This window comes from Tachyglossus aculeatus, chromosome X5 (genome assembly GCF_015852505.1).
Source record: "Tachyglossus aculeatus isolate mTacAcu1 chromosome X5, mTacAcu1.pri, whole genome shotgun sequence".
Classification (NCBI taxonomy): domain Eukaryota; kingdom Metazoa; phylum Chordata; class Mammalia; order Monotremata; family Tachyglossidae; genus Tachyglossus; species Tachyglossus aculeatus.
The window spans coordinates 1,239,145-1,259,577 of NC_052097.1; the positions used below are offsets into that span (position 1 = coordinate 1,239,145).

Consider the following 20,433-nt stretch of genomic DNA (forward strand, 5'->3'; position numbering starts at 1 on the left):
ATCGCATCTCCCAGAGGCCTTTCCCAAATAAGCCCCCATTTCCCCTGCACCCTCTCCCTTCTGCATCACCTGGGCCCTTGGATCGAATAATAGAATAATAATTATGGTACTTCATCATCATCATCAATCGTATTTATTGAGCGCTTACTATGTGCAGAGCACTGTACTAAGCGCTTGGGAAGTACAAATTGGCAACATATAGAGACAGTCCCTACCCAACAGTGGGCTCACAGTCTAAAAGGGGGAGACAGAGAACAAAACCAAACATACTAGCAAAATAAAATAAATAGAATAGATATGTACAAATAAAATAAATAAATAAATAAATAGAGTAATAAATATGTACAACCATATATACGGGTGCTGTGGGGAAGGGAAGGAGGTAAGAAGTGGGGGATGGAGAGGGGGGTACTTAAGTGCTTACTGTGTGCCAAATACTGTTCTAAGTGCTGAGGTAAGTCAGGTTGTACACAGTCCCTGTCCCACTTTGGGCTCACACTCTTAATCCCAGCTTTTCACAGATGAGGTAACAGGCTCAGAGAAGTTAAGCGACTTGCCCGAGGTCACACAGCAAAGTGCTCTTTAAGCCTTGACATTCGCCCCACCCACAGCCCTTTCGTACATATCCAGACTTTATTTTCATGTCTTTTCTCCCCCTCTAGACTGCAAGCTCCGTACGGGCAGGAATCGTGCCTTCCAACACTGTTTGTTGTATTGTACTCCCCCAAGGGCTTAGTACGGTGCTCTGAACACAGTCAGTGCTCAATAAATGCGCAGGAACCCCCCACACACCAGAAGGCTGCGGGACCCTGAGAGTCGCCAACTCTGACCAACCTACCCCAGGGCCCAAGGCCGGACCGTCATCATCATCAATCGTATTTATTGAGCGCTTACTGTGTGCAGAGCACTGTACTAAGTGCTTGGGAAGTACAAGTTGGCAACATATAGAGACAGACTTCGGGGTGGAGCTCAGACTGCTGGGTCCTGGGCTGCCCCTGGGCTTTTGGGGGCTGAAGGGCTCAGCCCAGTGCTCCTCCAGGGCCGTCCCCCACCCACCACTCCTCATTCATTCATTCATTCATTCATTCCATTGTATTTATTGAGTGCTTACTATGTGCAGAGCACCGACAATGCAACAATAAACAGACACATTCCCTGCCCACAGAATTTACAGCCTAAAGGAGTCATTAGTCCTCCTGTGTGAGTCACCCACCCCAGGGTCACAGGCCGGAGGGGACTGCCTCTACCCTCCATCTGTGAGCATCACCAAGGTCAGATCGAGTGGAAAGAGCCCCCGCCTGGGAGTCGGATTCTAATCCTGCCCCCGCCACTCGCCTGCTGTGTGACTTCCAGCAACTCACTTAACTTCTCTGGGCTTCAGTTTCCTCAACTGTAAAATGGGGGTAAAATGCCTGTTCTCCTTCCTGCTTTGAATTGTGGACTCCACGTGGGACAGAGACGGTACCCAACGTCCGCTTAAGCATTTAATACAGTGCCTGGCACATAATCAGTGCTTATCAAATACCACAGTTACTATTATTAGGTCTCGGTGCTTATTGCTGCCACAAATCTTCCCATACGTTTCTCTGCCCTTCAGGGATGTTGTTGTTGCCAAGAGCTCTTGGATTTCTCCAGTATTACCCAAGCCTTTACGTGTTGTGCTTCTGGTACAACTCCTCATCTTCAGTGGTGTTTATTGAGCGCTTACTTTGTGCAGAGCCCTGAGCGGGAGAGTACAGTACATCAGAGTCGGCAGACACGGTCCCTGCCCAAAGAGAGCTTACAGTCTACGGGGGATGAAGATGTTAATATGAATAGTTTACGATCCTGTCTCCCTCTCCCCACCTCCCAGGGGTCTCCCGGACCGTCTTTGTCCAGTTGTGATGGGAGCATCTCCCCTCTGGTGGGGTGGGGAGACCAGCTGGGACACCGAGGGTCTCACAGTGCAGAAATGCCGGCTGTTGTTGCCGGTAAAAGCCAGTCGGAAGCCTGCTTTGCCGAACCCGGAGAGGGAAGGAGTGGCCAGGATAGATCAATCAGTCAATTGGGCAGGAGTATCAAGGGCCGCCGAGCACCGTACTAAGGGCTTGGGAGAGCACAGTGGAGTTAGCAGACTCGGTCCCTGCCCTCGAGGGGTTTCTAACCTAGGACCCCGGGACCTGTAGTGATACCGTTGCATCCTGGTGCTCACGGTGCTGATTGATTCTACAGATGAGGAAACTGAGGCCCAGAGAGATTGTGACTTGCTCGGGGTCCCAAAGCAGGTGAGGGCGGAGCCAGGACACAAACTGAGGCCCCCTGACTCTCTGCTCTGGAGTCTCCCGGCTCCGTCCGCTGGCCATCCTTCCCCCCAACCCCGCCAGGCAGCATTTCCCATGGCGGGCAGTGCCCTTCTGCCCCGGTCTCGCCCCTAAGGTTGGTGGGAGGGTACCCCTGGCGAGAGCCTCTCCTTGGGTGCTCTGGGAGCGGGCTGGGAGTTTGGATAGTCTGGTTAGAACGGTTTGGGATTGGGATCCAGTTCCTAGGGCTAGAATGTGAGAAGAAGGTGGTGTGTGTTGTAAAGGTAGATCGGACCCATCAGGATCCCTTCTTAGAGCCAGGAATCCTGCTGACTTTGGGATATATCCTTTCCCCCAACCCCTCCGGGCCTGCAACTAGCATCCTTGGGACCCCCCCCAGCCTGGGGGTGGGGGGTTGGGGGATATCCTGGAGGTTTCCATTGGCGTTTCCAGGGGCTGAGCTAGAAATCCCTCTCACCTTAGTGTCAACGTGGCCCACGAGCTCCAGCTTGCCTTGGAAATAGAGCTTTCTTCTCGCTTGATTTTTGTCTCTGGGAATTAGGAGAGGTGCGTGCCAAAGCTTATCAGTATTCCTCTAAAGTCAGAACGTTTATCCTTGTCACTGTAAGTCGAGGCAGCCTCATTTCTGACTGCAGAAACTCCGCTTCCCAGTGATGTGTAATGACAAAATGAAGCTGGCTTTTAGTGGTATGTGCGTGTCTTTTTATATTTTTTTTTCCCTTGCAGACTTTCAGTTGAATTCGCATCTCTCAACACTGGCAAATATTCATAAGATTTACCACACCCTTAATAGGCTGGTAAGACAGCTCCTTAAAAATGCAACTTAAATGCTTGACGGTGCAAGTGTTGGATGTCTTTTTGGGCAATGAGTGGGAACGAGAGGCTGAGTGATGTGGGAAAACGGTAAACTGCCATTCTTGCTACCTGATGTTTTGGTAATGATTGCCATTCGTCTTTCAGAATCTAACAGAAGACGTGGGTGAAGACGATCACCAGACAGGTAGGTAGCAATAAATAGATGTGATTTCTTCTGACGTGGAAAACTCTAAATACGCTGGGAAGTTGGGGGTGTTTTTATACTGAGGGGGCGTAATGAACTCCGTTTCCATGCTGTCGTAGTGAGAACATACTGTTAATGGAGAAAGGGGGTCAGAGTGTCCTGGTCAGTGGTGCTGCTGATTTCCGCTTACTTTTGTGCCAAGCACTGCGCTGAGCGCTGGAGTGGCTAGAAAAGAATCAAATGGGTCATGTGTCCGTCACATCATCATCATCATCAATCGTATTTATTGAGCGCTTACTGTGTGCAGAGCACTGTACTAAGCGCTTGGGAAGTACAAATTGGCAACATGTAGAGACAGTCCCTACCCAACAGTGGGCTCACAGTCTAAAAGGGGGAGACGGAGAACAAAACCAAACATACCAACAAAATAAAGTAAATAGAATAGATATGTACAAGTAAAATAAATAGAGTAATAAATATGTACAAACATATATACAGGTGCTGTGGGGAAGGGAAGGAGGTAAGATGGGGGGATGGAGAGGGGGATGAAGGGGAGAGGAAGGAAGGGGCTCAGTGTGAGAAGGCTTCCTGGAGGAGGTCACAGTCAGAGGGAGGGAAGAATGTCAGCCCATGTTGGGATGGATTATTTGCCCCGTTGGGGGTGATGTCGTCCTCACATCCCCCCGCAGCTGTAAAGTGCAGGAAGTGCACGGCCTTTATGAACCGATCCTTAGCTAGCCTCTTTGATTGCGCGGGGGCGACGACAGCAGGGAGGGGTGGGCTCAAAAAAGGCAGGGTGGCTTTGGGAGACCCCGCTGCGGACATGCCGTCTTGGCGGGACGCAGCCAGAGGCTGGGGGTTTCTCCCTGAGCTGAGGTCCTGCAGGGATTGGGGTGCCGGGAGGCAGGCTCGAAAAGAGACGGGCCCGGGGATTAGTCCGTTTTGACCTCTGAAAACACACCCCGGCACACATACACGCTCACAGGTCTTTAATGTCCTCAGATGATCGTTCCCACTCCCTCCCACCCTTCTGCTGAATTCTGAGCCACAGCCTCTCTGTGTCTCATCCCCAACACCCCAACCATGGGCTCATTCCCTCCTTTCTCCGTCCCTCACCTCCCCTTCAGAACCACCAGACCTCCGTTTCCCCATCTGTCCCACACTTCTGAAATCCCACCTCCTCCGGGAAGTTGTCCCTGATTTAGCTTTTCCTCTCTCCCATGCTCACACTCTCCCGTCGCCTTGTAGCCAGAGATTGCCGTAACTTGAGAAGCAGCGTGGCCTAATGGAAGGAGCCCGGGCCTTAGAGTCAGTAGGACCTGACACGTGTCTGCTGTGTGACCCTGGACAAGACACTTCGCTTCTCTGGGCCTCGGTTACCTCATCTTTAAAATGGGGATTGAGTGTGAGCCCCATGTGGGACATGGACGGTGTCTAGCCTGATTAACTCGTATCTACCCCAATGTTTAGTACAGTACCTGGCACATAGCAAGGGCTTAACAGGTACCACATACACACAGAAAAAAATTGGGTGCGGGTGTCGAGCAGGGCCCTGCGAGCTTGAGGAAGTCCGTGGGGTCAGGCTCACCTTTGGGCACGTTGGGTGACTGTGCGGGGCCAGTGCGGGACCCACAGTCGTGTTCGCCCCGGACGGCACTGTGACCGACGTCTGGTGTGTGTCTGCAGTGCCCGATACTGCCTTAGTGGAAGCTGCCCGACCAGAAGGACGGCTGTCCTGGGTGTCCCACCTCCTCCTCCAGAGGTTTGCAGTGAGCCCTCTCTGTCCTCTGTGCTGTGCATTTTGTGGGTCCGGGTTCCCCAGGGTCATCCGGCAGGCCAACGCCTCACCTCCCTCGGGATGTCCGCCCAGACATGGCCTCTGTCCCTTCTGAGACTCCTAATCTGTCGTCTTCTCATTATACAGAAGAGGTCCCGGGGCTCGGGGAAGCTAAGCGACCTTCTGAGGTCACACAGCAGGACAGTGGGGGAGCTGGGGCTCCAACTCGGGGTCACCAGGCCCCCCCAGTGCCTTTCATTTCTATCATTGCCACTTTGTCGTTGGAAAGCCGCCGGCGGGGAGGGGATAGGAAGTCTGCTCTTCGCCAGCTGCACCGCTCCCGGGCCTGACCCCGGAGGCTCAGAAGGCAGCGCATCTGGGGATCCAATTGCTCGGCCTCCGCTCCTGATGAGGCCCCAATGGTCACTGCCCGCCCCAGAGCAGGTTTGAAAAGGCAGAGCAAGATCCCCATCAAACCGTGTCATTCGGAAAGCCTGAGCCGGGCTTTTCGTCACCACGTGGCTCCTTTTCCCCTGCCCGCCTGGTGAGCCCCGGTGCCGGCCTTGGGTTGGCACCCTCCTCCTGCCTCTTGGTGGCTACGATCAGTCAGTCAATCGTATTTATTGAGCGCTTACCGTACTGAGCACTTGGAACAATTAATGCTCTTGGCCTCGAATGCCAGAGAACCGCTTCCCAGAACGCACCACTGTCCTACGAGCATTTTGAGGAGCGTGTGGCCGCTTTAAGGAGACCTCACAGAGGGGAAGGTGGCTTTCGAAAATAGAGGTGGTGCTGGATAGAAAGGCCAGGGAGAGGGAAGTATTGGGAGCGGTAGGATTTACTGAGCACTCACGGGGCGTGGGGCACTGCACTGGGCACTTGGCAAGTGCAGAGAAACAAAGCAACATGTTCCCTGCCCACAAGGAGCTTGCAGGGAACTAATGTTCTGAAACCTGGATGAGGTTTTGGGGGGGTTATTTTTGAGTCTGGGATTGGGGTGGGAGTTTCCAGTTGTGGCGCAAGCCATGGTGCACAAAGACTCTTTGGGAGCCAAGGGTGGGGATGGTGACCAGAAGTGTGAGTTGTGCGTCCAGTCTGATGCTCTAGAAGGAAAGGCTAGAAGACCTGGGGGTGTCTAGCCCGAGAAGAGAAGACGAGGGGGACTTGCTCCCGGCCCCCTGGGCTTGGAAAGGAGACAGAGAAAGAGCAGAGGGAATTTCAGGAGGCCCAAGGAGGAGGGGGTTCGGGCCTTTCCACCTGAGGGATGTTTTAAGGGAAGAGCAGTTGTCGCCGTTCCTGGCTGGGCAGGCGGTCAGTCGGGCTCCCACCCGCGGGCTGCGAAGGGCAGGAGGCAATCAATCAATCAGTCGTATTTATTGAGCGCTTACTGTGTGCAGAGCACTGTACTAAGTGCTTGGGAAGTACAAGTCGGCAACATGTAGAGACAGTCCCCACCCAACAGTGGGCTCCGACGGGGAGGTCACAGGCCGCGCTCTGGGGCGTCGGGGTCGGTGGAGACGGCACCGACTCCAGTTTTGGCTCCACGTCGTGGGGGGCGGGGGGAGCACTGCTTCCATTTGCGTCCTCTCCGATTTCGCCCAGAATAGCTTTCTGATGGTGTGTTCTCCGTTCGGAGCCCGGATGGAAATCGGGATCCGGCAGGGTGCGGCGGCGGCGGCGGCCGGCGAAGGGCCCTCTGCCAGAGACCGGTGGCCGGCGCTGCCCTCTGGCCCGGGGAGACCCCGGGCCCTAGCCCGGGGAGACGCCCTGCACCCTGACCTCACCTCAGGCCTCCGCTCTGAACCCCGTGTGCAGGAAGCCTGCGGCCCCGCGGTCCCTCAGACTCCTTTGGGAAAGCGATGCCTCCCAGGAAAAAGAGGAGGCCGGCTGCTGGGGATGACCTGTCTGCCAAGAAGAGTCGCCATGATGGGTACGTGGTCCAGCCGGCGCCCTTCGGGTGAGGCGTCCCTCCCGCTCGGCCAGCTCGTCTCCCCAGTCCAGTACCCTCCTCTCACAGAACGCAGCCTGCTCTTGCTGGGCGGGCAGGAGCCTGGCTGGTGGTTGGCAGGGAAAGCCTTGGGCTCCTCTCTCTGCCACCCTGGCCAGCCCCCTTCCCCCAGTGGCAGTGGCGACCTGCCCGCCACCCCCGCAACCACCGGTGTGTGACTGTGTTTACGGTTTTTGGTAGGTGATTAGTATGTGTCGGCTACTGTTCTAAGCTCCGGGAGTAGGTACAAGTTAATCAGGTTGGACACGGTCCCTGTCCCACACGGGGCCCACGGTCTAAACAGGAGGGAGAGCAGGCGTTGAATCTCCGTTTGACAGATGAGGGAAGTGAGGCACAGAGAAGTCAGGTAACTTGCCCAAGGTCACGCAGATAAGTGGCAGAGGCAGGATTAGAACCCGGGTCCTCCGACTCAAAGGCCCAAGCTCTATCCACTAGGCAGCGTTGGTTGTCTACGCTGTGTGGCCTGGGGTGTCCCCGGCACTGAGGTCCTGCTGGTCTCACCTGCAGGAGGGAATCTCCCTGCCGCTATTTATAAGGATACCAGCGTCTCCTCCTTTAGCTCCGCGGAGCCCCCGCATCTCCTTTTTAAACCTCAGTTCCCGTTCCTGAACCGCTCCGTGCTAACAGTGGGGATTTCCCCTCTGTGCAGGGAGCTTTAGGCCGGGCCGGGGCACCCGATTCCTCCCAAACCAAGATACCGGCAATCAATCAATTAATCGTATTTATTGAGCGCTTACTGTGTGCAGAGCAGTGTACTAAGCGCTTGGTAAGAGAAGCAGCGTGGCCTGTGGGATAGAGCGTAGGCCTGGGAATCAGAGGGACCTGGGTTCTCATCCCGGCTCTGCCACTTGTCTACTGTGTGACCTTGGACAAGTCACTTCACTTCTCTGGGCCTCAGTTACCTCCTGTGTCAAATGGGGATTAAGACTGTGAGCCCCATCGGGGACAGGTACTGTGTCCAACGCTGAGAAGCAGCGTGGCCTAGTGGAAAGAGCCCGGGTTTGGGAGTCAGAGGTCGTGGGTTCTAATCCCTGCCACTTGTCAGCTGTGTGACTTTGGGCAAGTCACTTCACTTCTCTGGGCCTCAGTGACCTCATCTGTAAAATGGGGATGAAGACTGTGAGCCCCACATGGGACAACCTATTCACCTTGTATCCTCCCCAGCGCTTAGAACATTGCTTTGCACATAGTAAGTGCTAAACAAATGCCATCATTATTATTATTATCATCATCATCATCATCAATCGTATTGAGCGCTTACTATGTGCAGAGCACTGTACTAAGCGCTTGGGAAGTACAAATTGGCAACATATAGAGACAGTCCCTACCCAACAGTGGGCTCACAGTCTAAAAGGGGGAGACAGAGAACAAAACCAAGCATACTAACAAAATAAAATAAATAGAATAGCTACGTACAAGTAAAATAAATAGAGTAATAAATATGTACAAACATATATACATATATATACATATATAATATATTATTATTAGCTTGTATCTATCCCAGCGCTTAGAATAGTGCTTGACAAATAGTAAGTGCTTAACAAATACCATCATCATCATTATTATTATTGTAATTATTGGGCTTGAGTTTTGCCTTTGGAAAATCGAGGGGGTTTCTCGACAGCCGGTCCACAGAACCCTCTGTGCGGGCGGCCTCCCCATTCCCCAGCGTCAGCCTGGCCTCCACGGGGACACCATCTCCCTCGCTTCTCCAAGAAACTCAGGGCTGCCGGGTGCCCAGGTTGGGGCAGGAGGAGCTGGGAGGGACCTGAATTTGGATTCAGGGGCCCTTATGGGGCTCTCCGGGGGTGCCCGGGGCTGCCCTTTCCCTATCGTGGCCCAGACACGCCATAGCCAGGGAGGGATGAGCAAATGAATGGCAAGGCCAAGGCCCCCCGGGATGTGGGTTCCTGCCGTAAGGCTGGAGGGTGCCCGGTGCCTGCTCTGGAGAGGACGGGACTTCCCCCGCCATGGGACTGCAGCATCTCCCGCCGACCTCACCGAGGTCCTAAAACCGTTTTCTCAATTTCTAGCGTGTACAGAAAATACGACTCCACCAGGATAAAGGCCGAGGAAGAAGCCTTCTCAAGTAAGAGGTGTTTGGAGTGGTTCTATGAATATGCAGGTGGGTGAACTCTGACTTCACTCTAGCCGCGATGAAAACTCGGGGCTTTCCAAATTAGGGGTGGCGGGGGGATCAGGTGAGAGCTGAAATAAGACCACGAGGCCCCGAGGGTTGGGAGCGATGGAGGGAGGCTGCCAGCTGGCCGGACGCCCCGTACCAAATGCGGGTTGCATTGGAGACATCGTGCCCGTCGCCTGTCCGGTCCGTGCTCTCACGGGGGTGACGTCCCTGTGTTCTGCTCGATTTTGAATCGTCGGCCTGACGGCATCCAGGCGGCTCGAGCTGGGCCGATTCCCCAGCCCCGTGGCCACATCAGCCGGTGGCTTGGCGTGTGGGGAGTAGGCTGGGAGCCAACATTGATGGGAGTGAGCTTGGGCTCCTTGGGGTGTGGGCAGCTTCTCGTCAACCCGCTCCGATGGTGAGTTGGTCTGCGGAATCTGAGCTGGACCACTGGAGCAGGGGTAGAAGAATGGCTCACACGGGGCGAACCCCCTTCCCCTCCTGCCTCCTGTTCCTCCCCCGCCCCCACGTCCCCTGGGAGAAAGCGTGTCAGTAAAGGCTTTCCGTAATTTGGATGAGTCTTTCCTCCGTCACCCATCCCAGCACGTGGCAGTTGTGGCCGGCAGAGATGGGTGAGGACTCCCAAATGCCTCCGGGGCGAGCCGGTTTCCGGCAGGGAGGGCCGGGTGCCCAGGGTGGTCGGAGCGGCTGGCGGGGGGGCCCTGATGCTCCCCAACTCCTGCCGCAGGCACCGATGACGTGGTAGGCCCCGAAGGCATGGAGAAATTCTGTGAGGACATCGGCGTAGAACCCGAAAACGTAAGTTTGGTCCCTTTCCGGTATTCTTTCAAGCACCTGGGGTCCAGGGCACCCGGATTCGTCGCTTCATCTGGGGGCCCCCCCCAAACGGGAGTGCCCTGGAAAAGCGAGATGGAAGCTTTAGCCAGTGGGAAATCTGGAGAGGGGAGATATGACGGAGGGCTTCCCCGCTGCGGCTTTGGGACGGGTCATTTCAGGGACTCGGTTTTCTGGGACTCGCTCCGCTTTTCTGCTCTCAAGTCATCGGGATTTTAGACACGTTGCAGTGTGAAGGCTTTCGAGGGTGAACCTTAAAGCTGAGTGAGAACTTAGGGTGGGGAACCTGGGGTCAGAGTGAGGTGGGCAACCCCTAAACACCCTCTCTCCGGAAATCCACTCCTCTGCATGGCAGTGTGGGGGGACCCGAATTCAGTGTGCAATCAATCAACCAGTGGTATTTATTGAGCACTTACTATGTGCAGAGCACTGTTCTAAGCACTCGGGAGAGTACAGTGCAACAGAATTAGTGGACATGTTCTCTGTAACGAGCGTAGTCTAGTGCTGTGAGAGTGGCTGCCTTTCTGACTTGGAGAGATTAGAACCTCCTCTGCCTGTGTGTGAATTCAGGGCAGGGTTAAAGAAATAGCTCTGGTGTGGATGGTTGGGTCTGGTGGTAGGTGCAGAGAAGCAGCGTGGCCCAGTGGAAAAAGCACGGGCTTTGGGGTCAGAGGTAATGGGTTCAAATCCCGGCTCCGCCAATTGTGGGCAAGTCACTTCTCTTTTAGACTGTGAGCCCACTGTTGGGTAGGGACTGTCTCTATATGTTGCTAATCTCCTCACTGTACCTCGCTCTCGCCTGTCCCGCCATCGACTTCCGGCCCATGTCATCCCCCGGGCCTGGAATGCCCCCAATCCCTCTGCCCATCCGCCAAGCTAGCTCTCTTCCTCCCTTCAAGGCCCTGCTGAGAGCTCACCTCCTCCAGGAGGCCTTCCCAGACTGAGCCCCTTCTTTTCTCTCCCCCTCGTCCCCCTCTCCATCCCCCCGTCTTACCTCCTTCCCTTCCCCACAGCACCTGTATATATGGATATATGGTTGTACATATTTATTACTCTATTTATTTATTTATTTATTTATTTTACTTGTACATTTCTATCCTACTTATTTTATTTTGTTGGTATGTTTGGTTCTGTTCTCTGTCTCCCCCTTTTAGACTGTGAGCCCACTGTAGGGTAGGGACTGTCTCTATGTGATGCCAATTTGTACTTCCCAAGCGCTTAGTACAGTGCTCTGCACATAGTAAGCGCTCAATAAATACGATTGATTGATTGATTGATTGATGTTGCCAACTTGTACTTCCCAAGCGCTTAGTACAGTGCTCTGCACACAGCGCTCAATAAATATGATTGATTGATTCTCTATGCCTCAGTTACCTCATCTGTAAAATGGGGGTTAAGACTGTGAGCCCCCCATGGGACAGCCTGATCACCTTGTAACCTCCCCAGCGCTTAGAACAGTGCTTTGCACATAGTAAGCGCTTAATAAATGCCATCATTATTATTTTTAGGGGCTGGCAGTGGAGGGGGTTTAGGCAGGCCCACCCATGTGTGTGTTTGTGTGCGTGTGTGCGCACACAGTGACAGGAAGACACCTGGTGATGCATGTGTGTGAGGATGGATTCCACAGTTGGACAAGGGCCGCAGCTTTCCAGGATCACCTGCCTTCTCAGGGCCTGAGTGTTCGCCCCTGGAATGAGTCTTGGGGATAGGCCGCCCACGAGGCTTTATCTGAAGGGGGCAAGAGTCACCTCGTGGGTTGGCTCGAGATGCCCCTCCCGGCCTGGGAGAATCTTGGCTTGGAGGGCGTCGCTGCCCTCCCTGCCGGCTCAGGGTTTGGCTGGACCACTCCCTGCCAGGGGCCGGGGAGGGAATTCCCATCTTTCTAACCCATTCCTGCTCTGACGCCTACAGGTGGTTATGCTCGTCCTAGCCTGGAAGCTGGATGCACAGAACATGGGCTACTTTACGTTACAGGAGTGGCTGAAAGGAATGACGTCCCTACAGTAAGTCGGTCTGGGTCTGGATCTGTCTGGGCGTGGGGTTCTTTAGCTGGGTCCCTGGCTGGAGGTGTGTGTATGTCTGTCTCTCTCTCTGTCTGGATATGTCTCTGAGTCTTTATCGGGGTCTCTCTCTCCTTCTCTCTCTCCCCCCGGCTCCATCTGTCTCTTTCAGTCTGTCTCTGCCCTCTGGGGCAGTTCCCCACCCAGCCCTGAGAACCCCCTTCCCCCAGGTGCTGCTCCGCAGCCAGCGCTGATGGCCGAATTGGGGCAGGACCTCTCCCTGAGGACGGTTGGCCAGGGTGCTTGGGTGATGCATCTCGCCCTCCCCTCCCTCCCCAGGGCCCGAGGTCGGGGGCTGGGGGGACTCCCGCCGGCTTCACAGTCACCTGGAAGGGAGGAAAGGAAGGAAGATGGGGCAGGCACGGGGAAAATGCGGAGACGCCTTCAAAACCCTCAGCTTCTTGGAGGAAGGACGGAAAGAAACATAGAGTGGACAAGCAGCTTTTTCCATTCATTCGCTGACCACCTCAGAGCGTTCTCACCAGGTGGCTGTGATTTTTCAGAAGGGCTTTTCACCTCAGGTGCCTGTCCCCAGGAAAGGCCTGGGCGCCTGTGGTCTCTCTCCGCCCCTTCCTCCAGGTTGGCTCTCTTTCCCTAGTCTAATGCCGGCGGGATGGGGAGACAGGCCCCGGGGCTCTTCCCTGCTTCAAGGCTCACGGATGTTCTTAAGGCTGTTCTCATTGGCCACCTTTGTGGGGGCCTTGACTATTTCATTTGTGTAAAGGTGTTTTGAGTGTTTAAGCTATGCCAAGCAATGTGTTAAGCCCTGGGGGAGATGCAGGAGAATCAGGTGAGAAGCATCCTGGCCTAGTGGATAGAGCATAGAGTTGGCAATCAGGAGGACTTGGGTTTTAAACCTGGCTTGGTCTTTTTAAAAAAAAAAAAATTTATTTTTTGTAATGTTATTTGTTAAGCGCTTACTATGTGCCAGGCACCGTTCTAAGCAGTGGGATAGATACATGGTAATTAGATTGGACACAGTTCATGTCCCACATGAGACTCAGTCTTAATCCCCATTTTACAGTTGAGGGAACTGAGTCCCAGAGAAGTGACGTGACTTGCCCAAGGTCACACAGCGGACAAGTGGTGGAGCCGGGATTAGCACCCAGGTCTTTCCAACTCCCAGGCCCGTGCTTTATCCACTAGGCCATGCTGCTTCTCTTCACTTGTCTGCTACGTGACCTTGGGAAAATCACTTCACTTCTCTGTGCCTCACTTACCTCATCTGTAAAAAACGGGGATTTATCACTAGGAGCCCCTCTGTGGGACATGGACTGTGTCCAACCTGATTACCTTGCATCTGCCCCAGCGCTTAGTACAGTGCCTGGCACATATTAAGCACTTAACAAGCACCATTAAAAGAACAGAAAATAGACTCTGTTCCACATAGGCCTCACAGTCCATAGGAGGGAGAGCAGGGGAGCTTTTCCCCGTTTTACAGGTGGGGAAACTGAGGTCCAGAGAGGTGAAGTGACTTGCCCAGGGAAGCGTAGCAGGCCAAGGGCAGAACTGGGTCCAGCAGAAAGGCCCAGCGAGACCTGCCTGTTTTGAGCCCGTGGGATGGACCTCTTGACCCCTGAAGGCCAGCCTTCTGACAGAGGAAGGTCTCCTGGCCGGTGGCCGGATACAGCGTAGGCCTGGGTCCTAATTCTGGCTCCGCCACTTTGCTGTGTGACCTTGGTCAAGTCACTTCACTTCTCTGGGCCTCAGTTACCTCAGCTGGAAAATGGGGATTGAGACAGGGAGCCCTGTGTGGGACAGGGACTGTGTCCAACCCGATTATGTTGGATCTGTCGCAGGGCTTAGTTCAGTGCCTGGCACGGAGCGCTTAACAAATACCACAATTGTTATTATTATCATTATTAGTCGGTGGGCCCCTCGAGGCCTCCGGGGAGTGGGAACCGAGTTCTGCGGGGACGTGAGCTCTTCGCTGTTGCCCGAAGGTGAGCAAGGGGAGCTTGCTTGGTTCAGTCAGGTCCTGTGGGAATCAGTCTTTCTCTATCTGTCTCTTTCTCCGCCCCTCGGCACGTCCCCCAAGCCTGTCACCCACATTGGCCTTTCTTCTGCCTGCCCGCGGGAGCTCGGACGGACTGGAAACAAACAGTGTTCCCTTCCGTTTTCTAGATGTGACACCACGGAGAGGCTAAGGAATGCCTTGGATTACCTGAGGTCCTTACTGAATGAACCAACAAACTTCAAACTGATTTACCGATACGCATTCGACTTTGCACGGGTGAGTAGGTTCAGCGCGGGCTCAGTCTGGCCGCCGGGAGTAGCCCTTCCTGAGGGCTCCCGGCCCTGGAGTCCGGGCCCGGGCCCGAGGTCGGGGGCTGGGGGGACTCCCGCCGGCTTCACAGTCACCTGGAAGGGAGGAAAGGAAGGAAGATGGGGCAGGCACGGGGAAAACGTGGAGACGCCTTCAAAACCCTCAGCGTCTTGGAGGAAGGACGGAAAGAAACATAGAGTGGACAAGCAGCGTGGCCTGTAGAGCACAGGCCTGGCAGTCGAGGACCTGGGTTCTAATCCCAGCTCCACCACTTGTCTGTTGAGTGACCTGGGGCAAGTCACTTCACTTCTCTGGGACTCAGCTCCCTCATCTGTAAAATGGGGATAAAGACTTGTGAGCCCCAAGTAGGACAGGAATGGTGTCCAACCTGATTAACTTGGATCTATCCCCATGCTTAGAACAGTGCTTGACGTATACAGTAAGTGCTTAACAAATACCTTTGTCATTGTTATTAGTATTACTAGACAGAGGTGTGGTTACGGTTTATATAAAGTGCTTTCTAGATGCCAAGCTTCTGGGGGGGATAAAAGGTGAGACACATAGTAGAGAAAGACACAGAGAAAGACACAAAGACACACAGAAAGACACCCAGAGGGTCTGTGTGTCTCCCTCTTTTTGAGGAGTGACATGCAGAGACAGGAAGACAGATCTAGCTCTGTTGCTTTCCCTGCTTCCTCTGTTTCTTTAAGAGGCAAACAAAAAGTCTCTGTACATCTCTGTCAGTCTTCTCTCTCTCTCTCTCTCTCTCTCTCTCTCTCTCTCTGTGACACACACACAATTGGAAACGGAAGGAAACTCAGACAGACACACGGATGGAGAGAGCTAGAGTCAAAAACCCAGAAAGACACAGTCTCTCTGAGCTGGACTCTGCAAGAGACCCAGGCAGAGGCAGGATAAAACACAAAGATCAGTCCCTTGGAATCCCAGACATATACCAGATGCACAGATGCCAAAACAGAGGATGAGTCAGATTCCGAGAGAGTCTTGGCAAGACACAGACCTAAAGAAACACAGACACATAGAGGGGGAGAAAGTCACAGAGAAGGATGCAGAGACAGACAGATGTACAGATAGGCAAGAAATGGACTCACCCAATGTGTTTGTGTTCATATCTGTGTCTCTCTGGGATAGCAGTAGTATTTATTGAGCACTAACCGGACGGAGAGCACTGTACTAAATGCTTAGGAGAGTACAATACAGTTAGTAGGTACAATCCCTACCCTCAAGGAGCTTACAGTGGAGCAGGGGTGATAGCTTCTAAAGTAAAATAAAATTCTAAAACTAGAGCTAGGTAGAGGAAAGCCAAGGAGTAAAAGCATATCATCATCATCAGTCGTATTTATTGAGCGCTTACTGTGTGCAGAGCACTGTACTAAGCGCTTGGGAAGTACAAGTTGGCAACATATAGAAACAGTCCCTACCCAACAGTGGGCTCACAGTCTAAAAGGGGGAGAAGCATATGTGCATAAATTTCTATTCTCTATTTACACCCACTCCCTCGGAGAACTCATTCGCTCCCATGGCTTCAACTACCACCTGTATGTGGATGCTACCCAAATCAACACCTCCAGCCCTGATCTCTCTCCCTTTCTGCAGTCTCCCATTTCCTCCTGCCTTCAAGACATCTCTGTTCCTGTCTCTCTTTCTCTGTATCTTCTGTGAAAAAGATAGGCACACAGAAAAACACAAGGAGAGATGCAGAGACAGACTCTGGTTGTGTGTCTCTTCCCTTGTTCGTGTGTGTGTCTCTCTGAGAAAAATTCCACCATAAGAGGCGGAAACACATTGAGAGATACAAGGGTGTCTGGCTGCTTTTCTGCTTCTGTCCTGGGGTCGGAGGACGGTTGGTCTGAGAGACACAGATGTGACGGAGATCTTGTGTTGCTCTCCCACCTGAATGGGAATCTCCATCCCATCCCCCCTTACCTCCCTGTCCTCAGGCTGGGGAGTTACCGTGGTTCATTCTGAGGGCTTGGACGCCCGTTCTCACTCACCTTGGGTCCGTGGTTCATTCTGGGACTTGTAGTCCAGATGGCATCTCATCATCATCATCATCAATCGTATTTATTGAGCGCTTCCTATGTGCATCATGCTGAGGGACGTGAGCCTCCCCAGTTCCCTCTGCCCTCAGCTTGGCCCCTCCCTCCTTTGAGAGAAGAAGGGGAAGGGCTGCCCACCTGCAGGGGGGTGGGCCAAAATCAGTGATTTGGGGCTTTTGGGGGACCTCTCCCCAACTCCAATGTTGGTCAGCTGGGACCATAGGGGCAGTCTGACAGAGAGACCTAGCCCTCCTTGGCTTGTAAACGGTCTGCTGGGTGACCTTGGACAAATCCCTTGACCTCTCTGGGCCTTACTTCCCTCAGCCGCCCAGTGGGGAAGACAATCCTTGCTTCCCTGGGCACTGACTCTGGTCAGGGAAGAGTCAGCGTGCTCCTCCAAGCAAGGTGGTGGCTTTCACAGGCTTGGGGCAGCAAGGGTGAAAACCGAGTTTGATTTCGTCCTAAGCGACGCATGCCCCCTCGTTCCCACTTTAGCGCGGCTCACTTTGACTTGTGGTTGTTTAATAGGAAAAAGACCAGCGCAGTCTGGACATCAACACGGCCAAATGCATGCTAGGACTGTTGCTGGGGAAGACCTGGTCCCTCTTCCCAGTGTTCCACCAGTTCCTCGAGGTACCGGACGGCTCGGCTGCTTGAACCCCTTAGGCGTGTGCCCGGCTCGGCTGGCCCGGTCCAGCCAAGCCCTCCCTTCTCCTGCCTCCGCTCCTATTCCGTCTCCCGGGTTGGTTTTCCTTAGCCTCCTGCCCAGCGCTGCCCCATCCGTGCCCCATCCAGGGCCCCCTGTGCCCCGCCCCAAGAGCACCCCCCCACCGTCGGTCCGATCCAGGGTCTCTCGCCGGGGTGACTGGGTGTTCCCGGAGCGGCCCTCCCACAAAAGCATGGCCCCTGGCTCCCGAGGGGCTGCCGCTGACCAGAGTGGACGTCCTCACCTCGCTCGACCTTGGGCTGCAACACGTTGAGGCCGGGGTTCGTGGGGCGGGGGGGGTGGAGGGGCTCGTCACTCCTGCCTCTTTTCCTCGAGCAGCAATCGAAATACAAAGTTATCAACAAGGACCAGTGGTGCAACGTGCTGGAGTTCAGCCGGACAATTAGCCTTGACCTCAGTAACTACGACGAAGACGGAGCGTGTGAGTCCGGGCGCCGGGCACCAGCTCTCCGGCCGCCGCCCCGGGCGGTTCGGGAGATGCCGGTGACCCCCCCCCCCCCGCGTGTCTTTTTCCCCCGCTGCAGGGCCCGTTTTGCTGGACGAGTTTGTGGAGTGGCACAAGGAGAAACAGATGACATAGGACTCCTCCTGCCGGGGCCGGCCGTCGCTCCCGCCGCCGCCGCCGCCACGGATCGCCGTTCGCTCCGAGCCGCATGCTGCTGCTTTTCCCGCGCCACGTCCCCTGGGCGGGGAGGTCGGGGGGTTGTGCGTGAGTGTGCCTGTATGTGTGCGTGTACGTTTGAGTGTGTGCGCGCGTGCGCGCCAACCCGGCCGGCTCTGCTTGCTCTACTGTATAGCGTTGGTCTCCGAAGACGGCTTCGCGTCTTGCATTTACACTACAACGTCCTCACTGTGATTATGTGTATATTGCCGTTTCGATTTTGTATATGTGTATAAAAAGGAAAAAAAAAAGAGCTTCACCTAGAGATGATTTCTGCAGAGACGTGATGCACAAATGATTTTGTGGCATATTTCTAGTCCCCCTTTTCAACCGAATCCAGTTCCGTCTTCGCTTGGTCTCTCCCAACGTAGCACTTCCGGACACGAGACTCGAAGCTCGGAGCTGTCGGGGCCGGGGGCAGGACCTCCTCCCTCCGCCGCACAAGCCAAGCGTCCCTTACGTTTCGCTCGGGAATGGGCGTCTTTTAGGATTCCCCGAGCAGGAGCGGCGGGAAGCAGCTGGAGCGGCTGAGGCGTCCGGTTCGGCGGGAGGGTGCGTTGGCCTTTCAGGGTCGGATCCACAGCCGCGGGGCGGAGGCGCCGACACTCCTGCCAAAGACGGACCTATCCCGGGGAGCTGGGGCCTGCTCCGCCCCACCTGTGTCAGTCTGCAGAGAGGGTCTAGCCTGCTGTTTCTGCTTCAGCTGCTAAGTCGGATGTTTGTGTTTGAGTTTGTCTCTCTCTGTCTCTGCTGGGGGCATCTCACCCTCTGTCGAAACGGACCAGTTGACTGGTGAAGCGAGGCCGCGGTGACTCGAGACTCCTGACTGTTGTTCGGGCTAGGCGGCGGGGGTGCCAAGGGTCTGGGGTGCGGATCGGAGAGCAGGAGGTGAGGCTGGGCCCAGGGTGGAGGGCACGGAAGAGCAGCGGGGCTGGGGGAGGTGCCCCGAGCGGTTGGGACGTCAGTATCTTTGCGCTGCTCTGCTCCGGAAGCCGGATAACCCACGGCTCACGTGTCCGGCCTCAGCGGCGGGAAAGAAATCAGCAGCAGCGGGGACGGGTGTCGAAGAGGTGCCACCCACTCGGGTAGTGTAAATGCGGAGGGGTGCTGGTTTGCCAGTCGCTGAGAGTCAGCCTGACGGGGAACTCTGGGGAAGCACAGTGAGCGAGTGGGCAGCACGCGGGATTGCTGGCCCCACCCGACTCTTCTAGCCCAGTCTCTTTGCTAACAGTGCTCACTTTTCGTTTGCCTTTTTTTGGTTTTCCTCTTCTAACCACCACCAAAGACAGAAATTGTGGATCTGCTGTGTAGGCGCCTACAGCCTCGCGTTGTTGGAGGGGGGGCGGTCCCGTCCCCCCCCGTCCCCCCCTCCCCCGGCCGAGGAGGCAGGCTGGTTCTGCCAGGGGTCCAGAGGCACTTGTGTGAACAGGGTGTACGTACGTGTGGCTCTCGTAGCGGGGACGGTCCCGGGGGCAAGCCCCCCGCTTAGATTCGACATTCCAAACCGAAGCCACGGCTCAGAGTCAGGCCTGTGGAATTTCTCGCAATTCCAGCCACGGAGCAAGCCTCCCACGGTGTTGAGATGGAGCTAGGTTACCTGGAGCGATCCTCACCGCTCCCGGCCCAAGAACCGCGACGTGGGCAGGGATGGGTGAGGAGGGTTTGGGCTGGCGAGGGCCGCGGGCTCGGAGCGGATGGCAGGCGCCGGAGCTGTGGGCAGGGCCGGGCCGACTCGCGTTCTCCTTGCGGTCGAGGAATGGTGGAGGCACGGGCGGGTGTCTTCTCCAAGTCAGTTCGTGTGCCTTTTTTCCTGGGTTTTCATCCAAAGCGCCCCCGACTCCCTACCCCCTCCTCTTCCTCCCGGCTCCCCGCAAAACCCCAGTGACGGGGAGGGGAAGCTGCATCTTCGTGGTGCTTGGGAGCTGAGCCGCTCGTCTTAGTGCTTTTAGTCAACCCGGGCGGAACGGGCCATCTTCAGTCGCTGAAGCCCTCGGTCACCAGGTCAGGGCTGTGGAAACTGAGGGTCCAGAAAGCTCTCCCCCACGGTTGGAATCCCCACAACTGCTAACATACCTCTCTCTCTCTCTCTCTCCCCCTCTGTGAGCCTTATCCTTTCTTCTTTCCACGTTGTATGATAAATGTATAAAGTTCCTCCACCAACCGAGCTGTTGGTTGTCTGTAAATGAGACCAAAATGTGAGTTGATTTTTTTTTGTTTGTTTTTGTCACAACGTAATCTCTACTGGCGGTGACTGTCTGCTCTCCAGACGGCCACAAACCGATAACTGTGAATGCTTCTGTGTCTTCAGTATTGGCGTCCTGTCCATTAGGTGAGCAAGTCTCGTGACTCAAGGTGTAACTAGAAAGTCCCGGCTGGGACCACCCGTCACGGGTTCAGGTGTGAGCAGCGTCCCACCCAATAAACAGTATTTGTGTTTGGTTTCAGAAATGGCTGTGCGGTCTTTCTGTTCCTTCTGCTCGGTGTGGCTCCGGAAGACCAGGGCTGCTTCCTCCAAGTCCGGGGGTGGCTTCTCCAGCGCGGGGAGTAGCCTCTGAGCTGTTCCGTTTCTTCTGCCGGTTGAGCTGTGGGTT

General features: G+C 54.9%; 1 protein-coding gene across 4 annotated transcripts in view; it reads left to right on the top strand.

Moving 5' to 3' along the window:
* DCUN1D4 (defective in cullin neddylation 1 domain containing 4) overlaps positions 1–20,286 on the top strand; it is a 35,094-nt gene extending 14,808 nt beyond the window's left edge. For 3 of the 4 annotated variants that reach the window (XM_038769141.1, XM_038769143.1, XM_038769140.1), the window contains exons 2-11: positions 3,027–3,097; positions 3,261–3,300; positions 6,893–7,007; positions 9,122–9,213; positions 9,962–10,032; positions 11,980–12,071; positions 14,253–14,361; positions 16,983–17,087; positions 17,500–17,602; positions 17,706–20,286. In XM_038769141.1, the coding sequence (XP_038625069.1) occupies positions 3,027–3,097; positions 3,261–3,300; positions 6,893–7,007; positions 9,122–9,213; positions 9,962–10,032; positions 11,980–12,071; positions 14,253–14,361; positions 16,983–17,087; positions 17,500–17,602; positions 17,706–17,761 (854 nt within the window). In that variant the 3' untranslated portion in view covers positions 17,762–20,286. Of the gene's footprint in view, positions 1–3,026; positions 3,098–3,260; positions 3,301–6,892; positions 7,008–9,121; positions 9,214–9,961; positions 10,033–11,979; positions 12,072–14,252; positions 14,362–16,982; positions 17,437–17,499; positions 17,603–17,705 lie in introns of those variants that run through there. The other variant, XM_038769142.1, reaches the window with a different exon arrangement.
* Positions 20,287–20,433: the final 147 nt, after the last annotated feature.